This window comes from Drosophila takahashii, chromosome X, assembly GCF_030179915.1.
Source record: "Drosophila takahashii strain IR98-3 E-12201 chromosome X, DtakHiC1v2, whole genome shotgun sequence".
NCBI classification, from domain to species: domain Eukaryota; kingdom Metazoa; phylum Arthropoda; class Insecta; order Diptera; family Drosophilidae; genus Drosophila; species Drosophila takahashii.
This window is the reverse complement of record NC_091683.1, coordinates 24,469,415-24,486,679: the sequence shown is the minus strand read 5'-3', so window position 1 is coordinate 24,486,679 and position 17,265 is coordinate 24,469,415. Positions and strand designations below refer to the sequence as shown.

At 45.5% G+C, this 17,265-nt stretch overlaps 3 protein-coding genes and 1 non-coding gene across 4 annotated transcripts; 1 reads left to right on the top strand and 3 right to left on the bottom strand.

Moving 5' to 3' along the window:
• Positions 1 to 72, bottom strand: TRNAD-GUC (transfer RNA aspartic acid (anticodon GUC)). Its single transcript has one exon. It is a non-coding gene; the product is annotated as a tRNA-Asp (tRNA).
• Positions 73 to 307: 235 nt separating this feature from the next.
• nod (no distributive disjunction) lies at positions 308 to 4,377 on the bottom strand. The gene is made up of 7 exons (XM_044394046.2): positions 4,186 to 4,377; positions 3,921 to 4,115; positions 2,489 to 3,026; positions 2,286 to 2,431; positions 2,026 to 2,219; positions 740 to 1,420; positions 308 to 670 (listed from the first exon to the last, which is right to left on the bottom strand). Exons 1-7 carry the CDS (start codon positions 4,294 to 4,296, stop codon positions 565 to 567), a joined length of 1,971 nt encoding a protein of 656 aa, XP_044249981.1. The 5' UTR covers positions 4,297 to 4,377; the 3' UTR covers positions 308 to 564.
• A 531-nt stretch (positions 4,378 to 4,908) lies between these two features.
• Positions 4,909 to 5,121, top strand: LOC108066682 (uncharacterized). The gene has a single exon (XM_017155282.2). The coding sequence runs from the start codon at positions 4,915 to 4,917 to the stop codon at positions 5,119 to 5,121; it is 207 nt and encodes a 68-aa protein (XP_017010771.2). The 5' UTR covers positions 4,909 to 4,914.
• Positions 5,122 to 6,315: 1,194 nt separating this feature from the next.
• Set2 (SET domain containing 2) lies at positions 6,316 to 16,867 on the bottom strand. The gene is made up of 5 exons (XM_017155304.3): positions 13,363 to 16,867; positions 10,390 to 12,093; positions 7,894 to 8,996; positions 6,823 to 6,985; positions 6,316 to 6,762 (listed from the first exon to the last, which is right to left on the bottom strand). The coding sequence occupies exons 1-5, from the start codon at positions 16,459 to 16,461 to the stop codon at positions 6,598 to 6,600; spliced, it is 6,234 nt and encodes a 2,077-aa protein (XP_017010793.2). The 5' UTR covers positions 16,462 to 16,867; the 3' UTR covers positions 6,316 to 6,597.
• Between the last annotated feature and the right edge of the window lie 398 nt (positions 16,868 to 17,265).

Here is a 17,265-nt window from a genome sequence, read left to right as displayed (position 1 = left end):
CTCCCCGACGGGGAATTGAACCCCGGTCTCCCGCGTGACAGGCGGGGATACTAACCACTATACTATCGAGGATTGGATGCACGTCGTAGTTTGCTTGAGAATATCCACAAAAATATATTTAAAGATCCGAACAGCATTGGGAATATAAAAATAGTTCAGTGTTGTTCGAATTCGGAATCTTAAGACCTGTTTATTGAATTATTGATATAACTGATGTCACATTATATATTTATTTTTACTGGTTTACATTTAGAAGCTTAATTTAGCAGTAATCCAGTTTACATCGAATGATAGAGTCAAAATCAACTGGTTTCACATTTTATAATTATTTCTACTGATTACATGGAGAAGCTTAATTTAGCAGTAATCTAGTTTACATCGAATGATAAAAAGTCAAAAACAACAAAAAATAAACATGTTAAGAAATATTGCAAGTACATAGGTATTCGGATAACCGGCTCCTTCATGTTTCCTACTTAAAATCGGAGATTTTGTAAATCATAAAACAAAAAAAAAATTAAGACTGAAAAACTAAACATAAAACGTTAAATATTTAAATACTAATCAAATTTCCAGACAGTTCGCTTGGCTAATCCTATCCCAGCTCTTTCCGGGCCAAATGGGCAGGGATTTTATTTGTGCTATACTTATAAAGCACTCCAGACGAGATCTAAAAAATTGTAATAGACCATATTTGGTTAGAACTGAAATCAATCAATCAATCAATCAAAAGACTCACCTATATATGCTCAAAGTATAGGCTGTTTTCGGACCGATGCCGGGAATTTTTTGCAGCTCCTTAACGCTGCCCTTGTTGAGCAGCTCAAGGAAGCGTCTTTCGTTGGTGGCCATCCAATCTTCCGCTGAAGGAGGAGCTCTGTTCCTCGAGCGGTTTCTTTCATTTTTGGGCTGCTTGACCTCCTCCTTTTTAACCGAGACGTTAACGGAATTTTCCCGTCTCTCTGCCAGCCGCATGCTGCGCCGCAAATTCATCACCTTGGGGAGGACTCCGTAGCTCTGCAGGCTCTGGTTGCTCAATAGACGCGTGGAGCGACGCAGAATACAAGGTTTCTCAGGAGCTGGCTCCAAAGTCTCCTCCATTGGCTGAATACCGCTGAGTTCCTTCAGTATGCTGGATGCCCGCGGTCCAATCGGACTGACATTCGTTCTGAAGAGCTGGCTGCGAACTGTGGCGGACTGGATAACTGGCGGCTGCTCCTCCAGCTCATCCACTTCTGCAATGCTGACTGCAGTGGAGTGTAGGCTGCTGGGTTGTCCCACTGCGGGGCCAGGTGGCGGCATCAGTTGCTTGTCCCTGCCGCTTTCAGCTTGGTAGCCGACCAGACTGAGGCTGCTGTCCGAGATGTGGATGGACGAGGGCTCCAGCGTCGTCTCCTCCAGCTGCAAAAGTTGGCGGGCCCTGAAACAAATAATATCAGTAACAAGAAAGGAAGCTAGATTCGGCAAGCCGAAGCTTATATACCCTTGCAGATCATTCCTATTAATTTACAAATTGCAAAAATGTTAAATTTCCTATTATTTCACATTAATTTTTCGATCGTTTCTATGGCAGCTATATGATATAGTAGTTCGATCTTTTTAAAATTAAAATCAAAATTCGGAAATATTTAAAAATAGTCATATCCCAGACTAGAAGAGAATGTAATAAAAATCAACAAAGATATAATTTTTTTCCTATTAATTTCCATTTAATTTTTCGACCGTTCCTAAAGCAGCTATATGATATAGTGATCCGATTTATTACATATTTAATTCGAAATTCAGAAATATATAAAATATAATATTCCCAAGAGTAGAATGTAATATTTGAAAAAACACCGAAGCTAGAATTTTTTTAGAGAGACTAGTTTGCGTAGAAACGGACAGACAGACGGACATGGCTAGATCGACTCGTCTAGTGATGCTGATCAAGAATATATATACTTAATGGGGTCGGAAACGTCTCCTTCACTGCGTTGCAAACTTCTGACTGAAATCATAATACATAATAATCAAGTCACTCACCTTGCCTTCGCTTTGGGAGTCAGGCCCAATTCGGAGCGAGTTCGCTGGAGGACATTGGATAGGGGAGTAGCCACGCAGGACTTCGCATTGGCAACCCACAGGCTGTTCTGATCAGCGGCATTTGGCCGCTTGATGGCCGTCGAACTGCTCAGCACTTTGCGGAAGACGTGAGGCGTCCGTGCGGCCAGCGATTGCTGAAATCAGATAGCTAAACTTGAGTGACTGCTTTCAGATGAATCGCAGCGAAGGGGGAACCTCACCTTCTGGCGCGCCACTTGCAGCGGATTCAGCCGGAGCTTCTTGGCGCTGGTGCCGAAGCGCAAAGTGGCCAAAGTCTCGCTAAGATCGCATCGATGCGGACTGATGCAGGCCAGGAAGGTCAGATACGATTGAGCGGTGAGCGATTCTGTGGGGAATAAGCTAAACTAAGCAGCTGATCTATGGAAAAAACACAGGAACTGACCTTGCAGGACTGTGGTGAGAACGCTGTCGCGGTAGGGAATCAAGGTGCGGCCTGCCGCCATGGACATCACCACCTTGTTGATGCTGAGGAGGCCCAGATTGATGTTGACTCCCTCCTGCTTGGCCACGCCCTCGTGCCCGGTCCGCCGCACGCCCTCCGATCCAGCCAGATCCACGATATTCAGCCTCGAATGCCTGGCCTTGCTCTTCACATGTATGGTCACGATGGCATGCGACCTGGAGCTGTTGGAGTTCATCTTGGTGGAGCGCACGTGACGATTCCCGGTGCCCAATTGCAGCAGGTCCTGCAGATCGCTTTGGCTGGCCAAAGGGAGGCAGGTGCATCGCTGGCAACGGGCCGCCAGCAAGGGCGTGTGCGGTGAGGAGCCCAGGAGATCGTAGGCCTTCTCGTTGTAGATCTCGACGAAGGAGGCGTACACCTGGGTGGGCTCCTTCTCGTTCTCCTGTCTGGTGGTCACGCGTTCCAAAATGTCGGCCAGACAGCGGGGCAGCACACCAAGATGCTCGGGCTTTTGGATCTGTAGGGGATTAACAATATATCCATTTCGTTTTAAAGAAGGGAGTTTTCTAGCGTATGTAGTTCGAAATAAACTACGGCGTTTTATATAGAATTATTATATTTAAACAATTAAAAATAAGAAAAAACTCGGATCGTTCCAATGGCAACTATACCACCTATACGATATCGTCTTTAGATTTTTTTCTAAATCAATGCGAAATTCTAAAAAATTTAAATAATTATGTATCCCAAAGTAGAAGCAAATAAGTCCAAAAACAACAAAGTTGGAATTTGATTTTCAATTAAATATACAATCAATCGTACTGCTCCGTTATATACTACTGATCAAGAATATATATGTTTTGTGTGGTCGGCAAGGTCTGTTTTGCAATCTTATTTTTTATCTCTATAAAGCCGAAGTTTTGATACCCTTGCAGATTTCACGAATGAAAATTTGACTAAAATATTTTATAATTGAAAAAAAAATATTTATTTTTCACCCTGTGGGTCCTATGGGAGCTATAGGATATAGACATCATTTTACCCTTATCAAGGCTTTGAAAGGATTCAGATCAATAGCTTATATATTGCCCGAAATATCCTGAAAGACATCAAATTTTGACCGATTTCACCCTATTGTTCCTATGGGAGCTATAAGATATAGATCTTTTCTACGTAAAAATAACGAAGTTAGAATTTGTTTTTCAAATAAATATAAGATCATTCCAATGGGAGCTATAGAGTAATCGTTGTAATCTTTTTTATCATTATAAAGATATAAATAAAATAAAGATGTATTCTACGTATGACAAGGGATATACCAAAACAACAGTACAAAAATAGCGATGAACTATGATTGGGGTTATAATAACCGAAAGATATTTTAAGGGACTGCGAAGGACCGTTAACCCACCTTATCGGGCGGCGCCATTCCCATGGAGTAGCTCTTGCCCGTTCCAGTCTGTCCGTAGGCCAGGGCCGTGCACTGGAACCCCTGGAAGACCTTCTCGACCAGCGGCAGGATGAGGGCCGCGTACATCTCATCCTGGGCGGCGGTCGACGGGAAGGCGTGGTCGAAGTGGAACTCGTTCTGGTCGACCACAAGCGACTGAAAGTTACAATGGCCGTCAGTTGGGTTTCCTTAGTTTTTCTTAGTTCTTGGAGCACCGATACCGTACCTTTCCATCGCTCCATGGCGGAAACTCGACGACGCTCGGCTCCCGACGCCCCAGAAACTGGCGGTACGGCGCCTCGCGGACCGCAATGCGCACTGCGCTTAGTTTGTCCATCAGATCTTTGCTGCTTTTAGGATAATATTACAAAAAATTAATCAAAAATAAAAACCAAGCGAAGCTATTTCAAGTTTTAGTGTGACCGCGGCAAAGGCGCACAAATATACCAGCCGACTGGGAAAAAATACCTATAAATATACTCAAAAATACCAAAAATATACTTCGGGTATTCTCTTATAGCCCATTCCCACTATCAACATCCTTGGTGGCTTTTCCGTTCAAAAATTGCACCGTTACACACTGACCTTTTAAAAATTTTAAATAAATTTACACGCTGGTTAAATGCATAATATGTTTATTGATTAAATCTAGATAGAAATTTGAAATTATTATAAACATACAATTAAGCATGAAGCTTATCCTTTGATATATTTATAATTAATATTTCTTTTAAATTTTTTGACTAAGCCGAATATAAAATTATCCATTCAAAATATACAAAACTTTTTGTCACCCAAACACTTCAAAAATCTTAAGTACCTTGAAAATGAGTTTTTATTTAAACACCTGAAATCTGTTGCTTTGTGGTTATAAATAGCTAGACACTTTAGGCAGAAGGCCGGCATTGTGCCGAAACTAAATCGAGATTCGGCAGTTCTGATCCTTCTGCTAACTATGGTGCCAGCTATGCTGGGAGCACTGGACGGTTCCGGAAGATGTGGAGCCTACGAGTGCCGTCTGAGCAATCCGATCTGTCGGTGCGAGTCCTTCTGCCAGGAGTTTAGTCAGCGGTGCTGGAAAAACCCAACGGGCTGCCATTGTGCAAGGGGTTACGCCCGCGACGAACGTGGCAGCTGTGTTCCCCTCATCTTGTGCCCCTAGAGCCGAGTTAATAAATATTAAATATATGTATAAGCAGCCAACTAAATGCTTGCTATAACAAAAAGGGGCTAAATTTACCAGGGACCGAAAATAACTGTTATTGTACATTTTTCTTGCCAAAAAAATCATGCAATTTTTCTTACCAAAAAAAATCATGCAATAGAAGGAGTCATAAAATTTTTTTAAATACATCATTATTTTTGTTAGCCATTGTAGTTTACAAATCCGTAATGACTTTTATTTTTTGATTTTTATAATAAAACTCAAAAAATAACTGTTATTTGTTGATTTGTATGTATTATGTATTATGTAACAGTTATTCCCTTGACATTTGAAAAAATTAAATAATTAAAAATAAAATGACTTACTAAAAATCTTTAAAAAATGCCAACCGTAAATATTGTAAAACTATATTTTTTTAAATTTGTTTTACCCAGAAAATCGCCATAAATCAAGTCTGAGTTTTATTTTTTATCACGACGAATAACTGTTATTTGTCAACTTTTATTATAAAACTCAAAAAATCACAGTTATTCTTTGAGTTTTACTTTACGAATCCGAAAATAACTGTTAAAATGTGATTTTTAACATGAACTTCATAACAGTTACGGTCCCTGAAATTTACAAAAAGTGACGACCTCCAAATATTTTATAATTTTCGGAATCCAATTGTAACAATTTAATTTTTTGGAAAAACCGAAAAATATAGAAATATAGAATTTTTTTCTCATTATCTCATAGAATCTGACAAGTATAATTTGTTTTCAAATTTATGTTGTAGGTGTAGTTTATGTTTGCCTTAAATTATAATGCTCTCTGCAAGGGACACATTAATTACCGAGTGGCTGTAAAAATGGGATTATATTCCCAAACAGAGATTTATAGTAATTTTAATTTGTTTCCACTTCTATTGAATGTACGGTTTTTTATCTCGCTTGCACTTACGGTACACACATGTAGCCGTCTCTTTTCTTTCCATGTCAAAAAGTTTTCAGCGAGCTAGATGAAGAGATTGTAACCTATAATTTCTAAAAAATAATACACTTTTTGTTGTTTGTAATTTTACCAATTCTATTATGGCATATTTATTATATTTGTTGTTAGCTTGAAAAAATCATAGAAAACCACAATTCCCTAAAATTGTTTTACACTTATACGAAATTCCAAGTCCCAGATATTATAAAATTATAAATGTATGTGTGATTTTCCATTTATTTTCCGTGTATTTAATAATTCTCTAACTCTCTCTTTAAGATTCATAATGTTCTAGTGGTTTTCACTTAAGACGCTACCCGCTTCGAGGGTAGATCGCATACTAAGGGGTTTGTTCTTATCTAAGGTTTGCACTTAAAATAAAATTCTAGTTATAGTTATAGTTATTATACGTTTTTAGTTCTTAGTTCATGCGCAATTTGGTTGGGTATTAAGTGAAGAAGAAAAAGAAGGACATGTCCTCCCGCCGTTGAATTGGGTGTGCTAGAATATAGTGCTTTCCGCTGGTTTCCGATAGACGCGGCCCTTCTTTCGCATGTACTGGTTGATGAAGTCGTAGGACTTGTGCTTGACCGACTCCGTGCAGGACAAGGGATTGCCGGTGACGTCGCAATAGCGCACTTCCTTGGTGGTAATATGATGGCTGAGCTGCAGGAGGTACGCAAAAATAAGGAAACGGAAGGGAATTTGTAGAACTTCACAACTGACCCTCTTAATTAAGAACTTGTAGTCCTCGTCGCTGGTGATCCGACCCAGTTGGCAGCTGTCCTTGCGATAGGGTCGCAGAAAGTCGGCGACATGCCCGCTTATTTCGAAGCGGAACTTCTCGTGGGCCTCGCGTCCGCTGGTGGTCGTCAAAAGGCTGTGCGAGCTAGAATATGAAATATTTAAAATAAATTACAAGAAAGGAATCTAACTTCGGCACAGCCGAATTTTATATATATCCTTGCAGATCATTCCTATTAAATTGCAAAAACATGACATTACATTTTTAGATTTTTAGATCCTTCCTAAATACATAATTCCAAGTCTTGAAATATTATAGAAAATCTATATCCCCTTGAAAAAGAAAATACAATAAAATCAAATAAAAGTCACCATTAATTTTACGAATTTGATCAAATTAAAATTGAATTTAGAATTGTTAAAACCACTGAAGATTCCTATGGGAGCTAAATGATATAGTTGTCCGATCCGTCTGAGAACGAAACTTATATACTATCAGCAAAAGATAGAAGACTTTTGGGAAAGTTTCATTTCGATAGCTTTAAAACTGAGAGACTAGTTTGCGTAGAAACGGACAAACGGACAGACTTACGGACATGGTTAGATGGACTCGTCTAGTGATGCTGATTAGGAAAATCCTTCCTATATAAATAGCTATATAATATAGTCAACCGAGTTTTGATAAATTTAATTCGAAATCTTGAAATATTAAAGAAAATCTATATCCCATAGAAGAAGAGAATTCAATAAAATCAACAATAAAATTAATATAATTTTTTCCCATTAAGTTTCCATTAATTTTACGAATTTGATAGAATTAAAATCGAAATTCAGAAATGACTTTTTGGAAAGTTTTATTCCGATAGCTTTTAAACTGAGCGACTAGTTTGAGTAGAAAGGGACAGACTGACGAACAAACTGACGGACAAACATGCGGACAGACTGACGGACAGACTTACGGACAAACTGACGGACAGACTTACGGACACGGCTAGACGCACTAGTCTAGCGGTGCTGATTAGGAATATAAACTCAAAGCGACCCAAGACCCACCTTTTGCTCTTCTTGCTGCGGTGCTCCTGGCGATGCTTCTTCACCGCCGCCGCCGCATTCGGTGGCATTGGCAGCTTGCGCTTGCCACTTGCTCCGGCTGATTGTGCCGCCGCCTGACTGCCGACGACTGTGGTCTTGCCGAGAGCGGCCAGAGCCGCATGACTGGTGCTCGGCGCCAAGTTAAGTGAATCCAGCTCCTCCGCCTGGGCCGCAGTCTGCCCATCGGCGAGGGGCGGCTCCGCAGCTCCAGCTGGAGCAGCATCCGCGGGAGCATCCTCGTCGGATGAGTACAGGTAGGCCTGAATGGGCAGTGAATTGCTGCTATCGGCGGCAGCATCGTCTGGATTCGTCGAGGAATTCGGCTGAGCAGAAGCAGCGTCGATCTTGCGGCGACGGAAGAACTCCTTGCGACGGCGGATCTTCTCCTTGTTCTCCTTGTACTTTCGCGACTCCAGCTGATTGTACAGGCGATCCTCGTCTCGTCGCGGACTAATCACACGGACGGAGACCAAGCGACTGCGTCGCAGCTCGCGCCGCTCCCGCACCTTGGCCTCGACAAACTGGGCCAGGGACTTGGAGCTGAGCGAGCCCACGTAATCGAGGTCCACCTGGATGAGCTCGGTGGCCAGGAGCGCGGGATCGATCTGGAGCTCGTGAAGCGGCTGCTGCTGCTGCTGCGTCGCATCCTCCTCGACCAAAGTCTGGAGGCGCTGCTCGGGACTGGGCGGCTCCCATTGCGAGATGCGTTCGCGCAGATTGTAGTAGTAGATGTCGCCGTCGCTGGTCATCCGCCAGTGCCAGGCGGGCGGCAGGGGATCCACGCCGGCCGGCAGCTTGTACTCGACGGCCGGCGGAGCTGCCTGTCCGCTGCCGCCGTTGTCCGGCGTTTCGGGCGAGAGCAGCGCCTGCGAGAGGAGCTCTGTGCGCTGCGGCGCTGGCACTGGCATGTCCTCGCTGTTGAACCATTCGCCCGTGTCCGCGTTCTGATAGAAGGGCAGCTGCTTGGGATCCGTGTTGAGATCGGCGCCAAAGATCTCGCAGCGCAGCTCGTGCTCCCGCCAGTCCTCGCTGCAAACCCGTTTCTCGGCCTCATCGAGGGCAACCTGGATGGAATGTGGTAGATGTTAGAAATGAGAAATAATCAAGAAGCTTATATACCCTTGCAGATCTTTCCCATTTTATATTTTCAAATCGCTAAAGTGTTAAATTTCGTATTATTTGACATTATTTTTTCTAACCTTGCTATGGCAGCTATATAATAAAATCGTCCGATTTTTGTTCAATTTATTTCGAAATTCGGAAATATTAAAATAAAGTGACATCCTAGAGTAGAAGAGAACACAATAAAAACTAAAGTAGCTACAATTTATTTCCTATGATTTTCCCATTAATTTTCAGATCGTTCCTATAAATTTATTAAATTTAATCCGAAATTCAGAAACGTATTATAAACATTATTCCTAAAAGTAGAAGGTAATATTTAAAAAAACACCGAAGCTAGAATTTTTTGGTCCATTATTTTTCCTATTATTTCTATGGAAGGACTATAGTTGTCCGATTTAAAATGTAATCAGACATTCAGAAGTGTATAAAAAACATTATTCCCAAAAGTAGAAGGTAATATTTTAGAATTATTTTTTTCATTTTTTCGATTATTCTTATGGGAGCTATGTGATATAGTTGTCCGATTTATTATTTAATTTAATCCGAACTTCAGAAATATACAAAAAACATTATTCCCAAAAGTAGAAGGTAATATTTCAAAAAACACCGAAGCTAGAATTTTTTTTCCATAATTTTTCCGAGAGTTCCTATGACAGCTATATGATATATTGATCCGATTTTTTAAATATTTAATTCTAAATTCAGAAATATATAAAAAAAACATTATTCCCAAAAGTAGAAGGTAATATTTCAAAAAGAATACCGAAGCTAGAATATTTTGTCCATTATTTTTCCGATTATTCCTATGGAAGAACTATAGTCGTCCAGTTTTTTAAAATTTAATCCGAAATTCAGAAATGTATAAAAAACATTATTCCCAAAAGTAGAAGGTAATATTTCAAAAAACAGCGAAGGTAGAATATTTTTTCAAAAATTTTCCGACCGTTCCTATGGCAGCCATATGATATAGTGATCCTATTTTTTAAATATTTAATTCTAAATTCAGAAATATATAAAAAAAACAATATTCCCAAAAGTAGAAGGTAATATTTCAAAAAAGAAATCGAAGCATTATCATTATCATTCTTTTTTCGATTATTGCTATGGGAGCTATGAGATATAGTTGTCCGATCCGGCTGATTCCGATTTTTATACTAGCTGCAATAAAAAGAAGACTTTTGGGAAAGTTTCAAGCCGATAGCTTCAAAACTGAGAGACTAGTTTGCGTAGAAACGGACGGACAGACGGACAAACTGGCGGACAGAAGGACAAACTAACGGACAGACCCTCTGCAAGGGTATAATTATGGATAACGCTTTTTCCGCCACTCACCTTCCGCTCGAACAGACTGCGCCTGAGCTCCTTGGACAGCGTGCGTCGTGGCTCCGCGGCGGGATTACCCATCTCCGCCCGTCGGCGATTATCGTTCCTGGCCATGCCGTCCGAGGATCCATTGCTGCCCTTCGGCTGCGTGGTGATCGTGCATATCGTATTGTTGCCGCTCATCCTTGTCGGCTTGCTGCCAGTCATGCGACTGCTGTTCGTGTCCCGGCGAAAGCGATCCTGCCGGAAGCGATCGTTGCTGCTGCTCTCGCCAATCCGCTCGCGCTGATCCTCCAGAGCGGTGCTCGCATGGACGTGCTTCTGCTGGCGGTCGGCCTCCCGCTCGTGCTCCTTCATCTGCTCGATGCGCTCGCGCTTGGGTATGCGAAAGATCTCGGGCAGCGCTTGCCACTTCTCCAGCAGGGCCACCATCCGTTTGTGCTGCTCCTCCGACGCCTCCGACGCCTCCGCCAAGCTGTTGCTCCACAGCTGGACGCTCTGGTAGACGCGGCTGTCGTTCAGCATGGTGCGATTCGGAATGGGCAGCGACTCGAGGGTGTCGAGCAGGGCCATTCGCAGCTGGCCATCGCTGCCGCTCTCGCTGATCCAGGCGTGCAGCAGCCGCAGGCCGTGGTAGTCGAGGAAGAGCCGGCGGCAGGGCAGCTCGCCGCGCGTTAGAACTCCGAGCAGCTGGAGGCGCGTTGGTAGCAGCTTGGCGCGGACCAGGCAGCGCGAGAAGCGCAGCGTGTCCAGCTGGTTCTTCAGACCGCTGCGGCTGAGCAGCGACAGCTCCTCGAGCACATCGGGATCCTCGAGCATGGCATGGAACTTGCTGACCTTCGGCTTCCGCGTCGCCTTCTCCCTCGTCGGCTTCAGCCAGCGGCCGGCCTTGTATTCCCGATCCTTGGGCTTGGGCTTCCGCTTGCGACTGGCAGCCTGCGAGAGCGGCAGCTTCACCTTGATTTTGCTAGACCTGCCCGTCTTCCCCTTCGACGTCTTCTCGGGCTCCGCATCCGCATCGAGGTCCTCCACCTCCACCTCCTCGGCCTCCGCCTCCGCCTCGCTGTCGCTGCTCACGTCCAGCTGCTCACCCTCATCGGAGTCCGGCTCGCCGCCAATCCAGCCCCTGCAGTTGGCCGCCTCGCAGTAGCAGCGCTGCGCATCGCGTCCGTACCGCTGATACTGATAGTCGAAGGTGATCTCCTCGCCCGGCTGAATGGGCTTCACGCTGAAGAAGCCGATGCGCAGCTCGCCGTTGACCGTCCACTTCTGGGTCTCGGCATTCGGATCGCAGCTGTGGTTGATGTACCGCGATATATTCCCCTTGGAGGTGGCATCGATGATCGCCTCGCCGCGCAGCGCCATGAAGTAGTAGTGCCGCTTGCGGTCCTTCGAATAGAGGTGCTGCCGCCGCTCGAACTCCTCGCTGTCGATCACCTCGCCGACGTACTCCATGATGAACTCGCCGGGCGGCATTTGCAGCTCCGCGGTGATGCCGCAGCCCTTCTTCTCGGTGCGAAAGACGCGGCAGGGCCAGCACTGGTGCTGCTGGAAGCGCTTGTTCGTGCAGCGCTGGCCGTTGGTGCACAGCGGGCCGCACTCGATCATCAGCATGCGATTGATGCAGCCGGCGCCGCAGCTCAGATGGCCCTGGGCCTCCTCGTCGCCGGTGAGGAAGCAGTCGCACTGCATCTCGGCGTTTTCCTGGCTGACCTGCAAGGATCGAAGGGGATGAATGGCTATTTGATTTAAGGGGGGGCGATACATATAGGAAAATTAAAAATTCCATTTTTTTTATTACTTAAATTGGTGGAATAACTCTTAAAAAATGTGTCATGAAAGTTTCACGCGGAAATTCGACCTATTTTGATTTAAGGAGGGAGATACATATAGAAAAAATAAAAATTCCATTTTTTTATTACTTAAATTGGTGGAATAACTCTTTAAAAATGTGTCATGAAAGTTTCACGCGGAAATTCGGCCTATTTTGGAACTTATAGCAAGATGACGGCACCCACCTTCCTTGTGCAGTACATATATTTTATTACTTAAAATGCCTTTTTATCGTGTATCTCGAAACGTAATGTTTCGATCATCAAGCTGCTCTTACAGAAATTTTTGTAATACAATTAATGTACAAATTTGTACGTTTAAGTATTTTTTGTTAGCCAAAAACAAAAAGAAAATTATGAAAAAAATAGATTTTTAAAATTATATAAGAACAATGTAATCAACATGCCAAGTTACGAAATCCCAGCACAATTCCTTGTTGGTTAAAAAAAATCACGAAAAACTTGAAAAAATTACAGTTCTATATGTATCTAACCCCTTTAGGGGGGATTTTTTTAAAATTTTTTCCTCGTAGATTGACATCTTAAGAATATACAAAAAACGTTTTAAGTCAATCGGACAAAAACTTTAGAAGTTATGCTAAAATTACTACCCTAACCCCTAAAACTTTAGTTACGTACATATGTGCATCTTTAAGTGTGTTTTTCTCGAAACCACGTTTCGAAAGTCCTTGTTCATCGGCATTTCTAAACGGCTCAACCGATCGTTTTTAAACTTGTCGCATATTTTTCTGCATAAAAAAACCCGCCCCCTGGGAATGGTTTTTTTTAATTTTTTAACTTTAAATATTTTTTCTTAAGCCGAAAGTCACATTTTTTAGGTGAAAAACGCATTTTTGACTTTGGAATCTCAAAATAAATTCTCAAAATAAAAAATTCAAAAAACGAGCTTCCCAGGGGGCAGTTTTTTTTTTTTAATTCTTAAGCGAAATGTAAAAACAAAATGGAAATCCGATCATTTTTAGCGGAGGTACAGTGAACACCGCAAAACGCCTTTGTTTATTAATAGTGTTCCAGCAATCGCTATTAAAATTAGTGGATGTTACTTAAATGACACTTAATAACATACAAAAGGTTTGAATTAAATCCATCCAACCAGTTTTTATAGAAAAAATCGCAAACTCGAACTCACCTGCCTGGCGCATCGGTAGTAGTTCTCCCTTAGCGGCTGAAACGTGTTGAGTCCCTCGCTGCGGAGGAACTGCTCGTTTATCGCCTCGATGCTGGCCAACTCGGCCAGCTGCTCGTCCATGCTGATCGGTGCCAGCCCGGCGCTGGCCACCCCTCTTCCCTGGCTGGCCCGCTGCCCCTGGGGCTTCTGCTTGATGCGATGCGAGCGACGCACTCCGCCGCTGCTACTATTATTTTCCTGAAGCAGCAGCTTGCCGGGATTGCCGGGATCCTCTGGATTGGATTGCGTGGGCGAGGGCGAGGGTGTGGTGGCCGGCGTCTCCATATTGGCCACTCGTTGCGCAAACTCGTCCTCCTGCTGCTGCTGCTCCTCCTCCTCCTCCTCCACTTTGTAGTCGCGCTTGAGAAGATTAACGCCGTCTTCGATAAACTTGGCTATGTCGCTGAGCGGATTGGTTGCCTCCAGCTCGGCTGTGGACTCGGAGGACTCCGTTTCCAAGAGGGCATCCTTCTTCGAGGCACTGCAACTGGAGTCCAGCGAGTTCTGGCGACTCGAACCCAGCTTTCGACCACGCTTCTTGCCGGCGGCAGATGCAGCTGCAGATGCAGATGAAGTCGCCGATCGCAGGAGGGTGTCGTGCAGGGGATTCGCGGAGGCCTTGGGATGCATGGAGAAGCGGCGCTTGGTCAGCGGCACCGGAGTGCTCCGGTGATCCTCGCAGATGGTGTTGCGGCGCAGATCCAACTTGGCTGCTGGCTGCTCGGGAAGATTCCTTCGCTTCGCGGAGGAATCCGATGAATTCGAGGAGGAAACGGGCGAACTGGCGGCCAGCCTCTCCTTGGCCTCCTCACAAATGGTGCTGCGTCGCGGATTGAGCTTCTTTTTGGCCTTCGAACGCTTCATCAGCTTGCTCACTTGGTTGGAATCGGAGCTCGGCGAGCTGTTCCTCTCCAGCTTGGGCGAATGAGGTGGTGATGTGGTGGTCTTGCCTCCTCCTCTGCCTCCCAGCGGCTTCTTTTGGCCAAGAGCGGGCACTTTCTTCTGCCTCTTCTTGCTCTTCTCCTCGAGACGCAGCTGGGCATTCGCCTTGTCCATGGCCTTGAACATGGCATCGCACTCAACGAAGCCGGGCGAGAATCCCTTCTCCTTGGCCGTCTCCTTAGTCGGCTTGCAGGAGGAATGATCGGTTACGGGCTTCTTGATTGTGTCGGCTTCTGTTGGACTTTTGGCAGTTTCTTTATCGAGCTCCTCCATCGCTAATGAAGAATTGGTGGCTTCTATTGCTTCTGGCTCGTCTTTTTGCTTCAGAATGATCGCCTCTGGAGGGGAGGAGGATTTCTCCAGTGGCTTAGATTCCCTTTCCTCAGCTGCTGGTGAGGATTTAACTTCTTTCTCTGGCTCAGCTGTCTCAGCTTTCTTCTGCTCCTGCTGTTCTGTTTCAGTTTCTGGCGGGGATTTTAAGCCTTCCGCTTCATCTGGAGGCTTTTCCCTGGCTGACAGTGCTGGTTTTTCTTCTGGGGTGTCAGATTCTGACACTTGCATCGTGGCCAACTTGGTGTCGATATCGTCGTTCATCGGAATTCGTTTACTCGTCGACTTTGGATCAGCTGCCATTGAAATCGAATTCGAATTAGAATTCGCTTCATCATTGGGCTGCGGCTCCTCCGCACTTTCTATCGAATCTTTTGGTTCCGTAGGTGGTTCCAGTTTCTCAGGGATCTCTTCGGCTGCTTCTGGCTTTGGTGCCTCCTGGTTGGGCAGTTCTTTCGCTGGAACAGGCGATTCCGATTCGGAAACCACTGGCTGGGTCTCCGTTTCCTTTTCCGTTTCCTTTTCCGTTTCCTCAACAAATTCAATGACAAACTCCTGATTCTGCTTCTCCTCGACATTCGCCGGCTGACTGAGACTGTCCTCGATGAGATCGATGAGCACATGGGACTCCTCCTCCTCCTCAACCACCTCCTCCTCCGCTGCCAGGATCTGCTTGCTGCTCTCGGCGGCTATCTCGGCGAACGTCTCCTCGAGCGTCTTGCCCTGCTGGCTGCTGCTGCTCCCGCCGCCGCCGCCGCCGCGCGGCTGTGCCGATCGCCTGCTGCGCCGTGGAGCTGGCGAGGATGCGGTGGGTTCCTCCTCCTCCTGATCCTCCTCCGACCACAGGCTGGGCGGCCCACTGAGCACCTCCACCATGATCTCGTCGAGATTCGGTTCCTGCTCCTCCTGCTCCTCCTGCCTTTTGGGACTCTCCGTTTCGATTTCAATGAATATGATCTGCGAATCGGAATCGGAGTTACCCTCCTCCTCGTTCATCACCATCTGCTGCTCCTGCTGCTGCTCCGGCTCCGGCTGCTCGTCCATAGCGTTGTCATCCTGCAGTGCCGGCGGCTCCACCTCCACCTCCACTTCCACCTCCGGCGAGGAGAAGGTGGAACCCGATCCCGATCCAGAGCCGGAATCGGACGACTCCTGGCGGCGGGAGAGATTCAGGCGCTTCAGCGAGACGCGCAGCTTGGACTTGGGCTTCCGGTTGACCTCCTCCTGGCCATCCTGGCCATCCTGGCCACTGGTGCTCGTGGAGCTCGTGCCCGTGCCCGTGGAATTGGTGTCCGAATCGGATGATACGACGGTGGGCTGGCTCTTCCTGGGACGTCCCCGCTTCCGGGCGCTGGGTTCGCTGCTGCTCACCTGGGCCACAATCAGACTTTGGGTGGCCCGCGGCTTGGCGAAGATCTCCAAGGCGATGGGAGGAGGAGGAGTGGGAGGTGGCGGTAGCTTGCTGGTTGCCTGCTGGTTACTATCGAACATGGAGAACAGACGGCTCGCGGAGGCGGAGGAGGAGGAGCTGCATCCGGGATTCGAGTCGATGCGGGCTTCGATCTGAATTTTGTGCGCCTTTCGGTTCTTGTTGAGCAAATCCCGCACATCGAACTTGATGATCTTCTTGCGCGAACTGCGACGGCACTGATCCTCGCCAGCATCCGGGGGCGGGGGCGTGGCAGTGGCAGTGGGCGGCTCGGGCTGACTGGGAGCGACTTGTTTCGGCGGCCTTCCGCGTCCGCGGCCACGTGACGCAACAGCGGGCGAGGATGAGGATTCCTCCATCTCTGCTGGGTTTGTTGGGCAGTCTGGCAGTAGGCGCAGTAGGTGGGTGGTAAAAGCAGAAAGCAGAAGGAGGAGCAGCCGTACGGCTTTTGTTTTTCACACACGGCCAATTCAATTGAACAATTTTCGCGGGGCCATCGCAAAGTTAGCGGGTATTTACAGTTAACAGTTAGAACAGCCTCTAACTTTCTAACTGCACTTGCATTCGCATTCGATTTTCGATTAATTGTTATTGTTCCCTTCGATTTTCCTTCTCTGCTCTGCTCTGCCCTTCTTCTCCTTCTTCTTCGTCTTCTGTATGCGCTTGTTTAGCTAGAATATTGGGGGCATTCATTAGGCGGTTAGGAAAACAGCATGTCTGCACTACACTACACTACAAGTCTGCAATCGAATGAGTTTTTATTCTATTGTTTAACCCTTTTTGCCTCTTACAAATTTGAAAAGTATCACAATGAAAAATAAAAGCCCAAAAATAAATGGTATTTTTAACATCGAAATTCAACATGGATTTCATCAAATTAATTATAATAATTAATCAAATTTTCATAAAATAAAGCATTTAACCCACCAAAAACCGTCCAAAAACTTCATTAAAAGAAAACGTCCAAAAATTTGGATCGCAGTCTTAATGTTACAAAAAAAAAACTAAAATATAGCCCTAGAATTAATTCATTTTATGAATACGTACTTTTCCCATACTCCGGTCGAGGTCGTCGGGGGCGACCCGCCCGGGTTTGAGGCATGTTCATCCACGGCCATTTCTATCAATTCTTTTTGCAATCTGTTTTTTTTTCAAATAGCAGT

Bases quoted from the DNA above. Each gene is read 5' to 3' on its own strand.
- LOC108066682 (XM_017155282.2), top strand. From the start codon at position 4,915: ATGGTGCCAGCTATGCTGGGAGCACTGGACGGTTCCGGAAGATGTGGA.
- nod (XM_044394046.2), bottom strand. From the start codon at position 4,296: ATGGACAAACTAAGCGCAGTGCGCATTGCGGTCCGCGAGGCGCCGTAC. The intron at 2,432-2,488 runs GTCAGTTCCTGT...TATTCCCCACAG, and splicing joins TCTCACCACAGTCCTGCAAG to AATCGCTCACCGCTCAATCG. The intron at 671-739 runs GTGAGTCTTTTG...ACAATTTTTTAG, and splicing joins TATACTTTGAGCATATATAG to ATCTCGTCTGGAGTGCTTTA.
- Set2 (XM_017155304.3), bottom strand. From the start codon at position 16,461: ATGGAGGAATCCTCATCCTCGCCCGCTGTTGCGTCACGTGGCCGCGGA. The intron at 6,986-7,893 runs GTGGGTCTTGGG...TTCATATTCTAG, and splicing joins CGCAGCAAGAAGAGCAAAAG to CTCGCACAGCCTTTTGACGA. The intron at 6,763-6,822 runs GTCAGTTGTGAA...TACCTCCTGCAG, and splicing joins ACAAGTTCTTAATTAAGAGG to CTCAGCCATCATATTACCAC.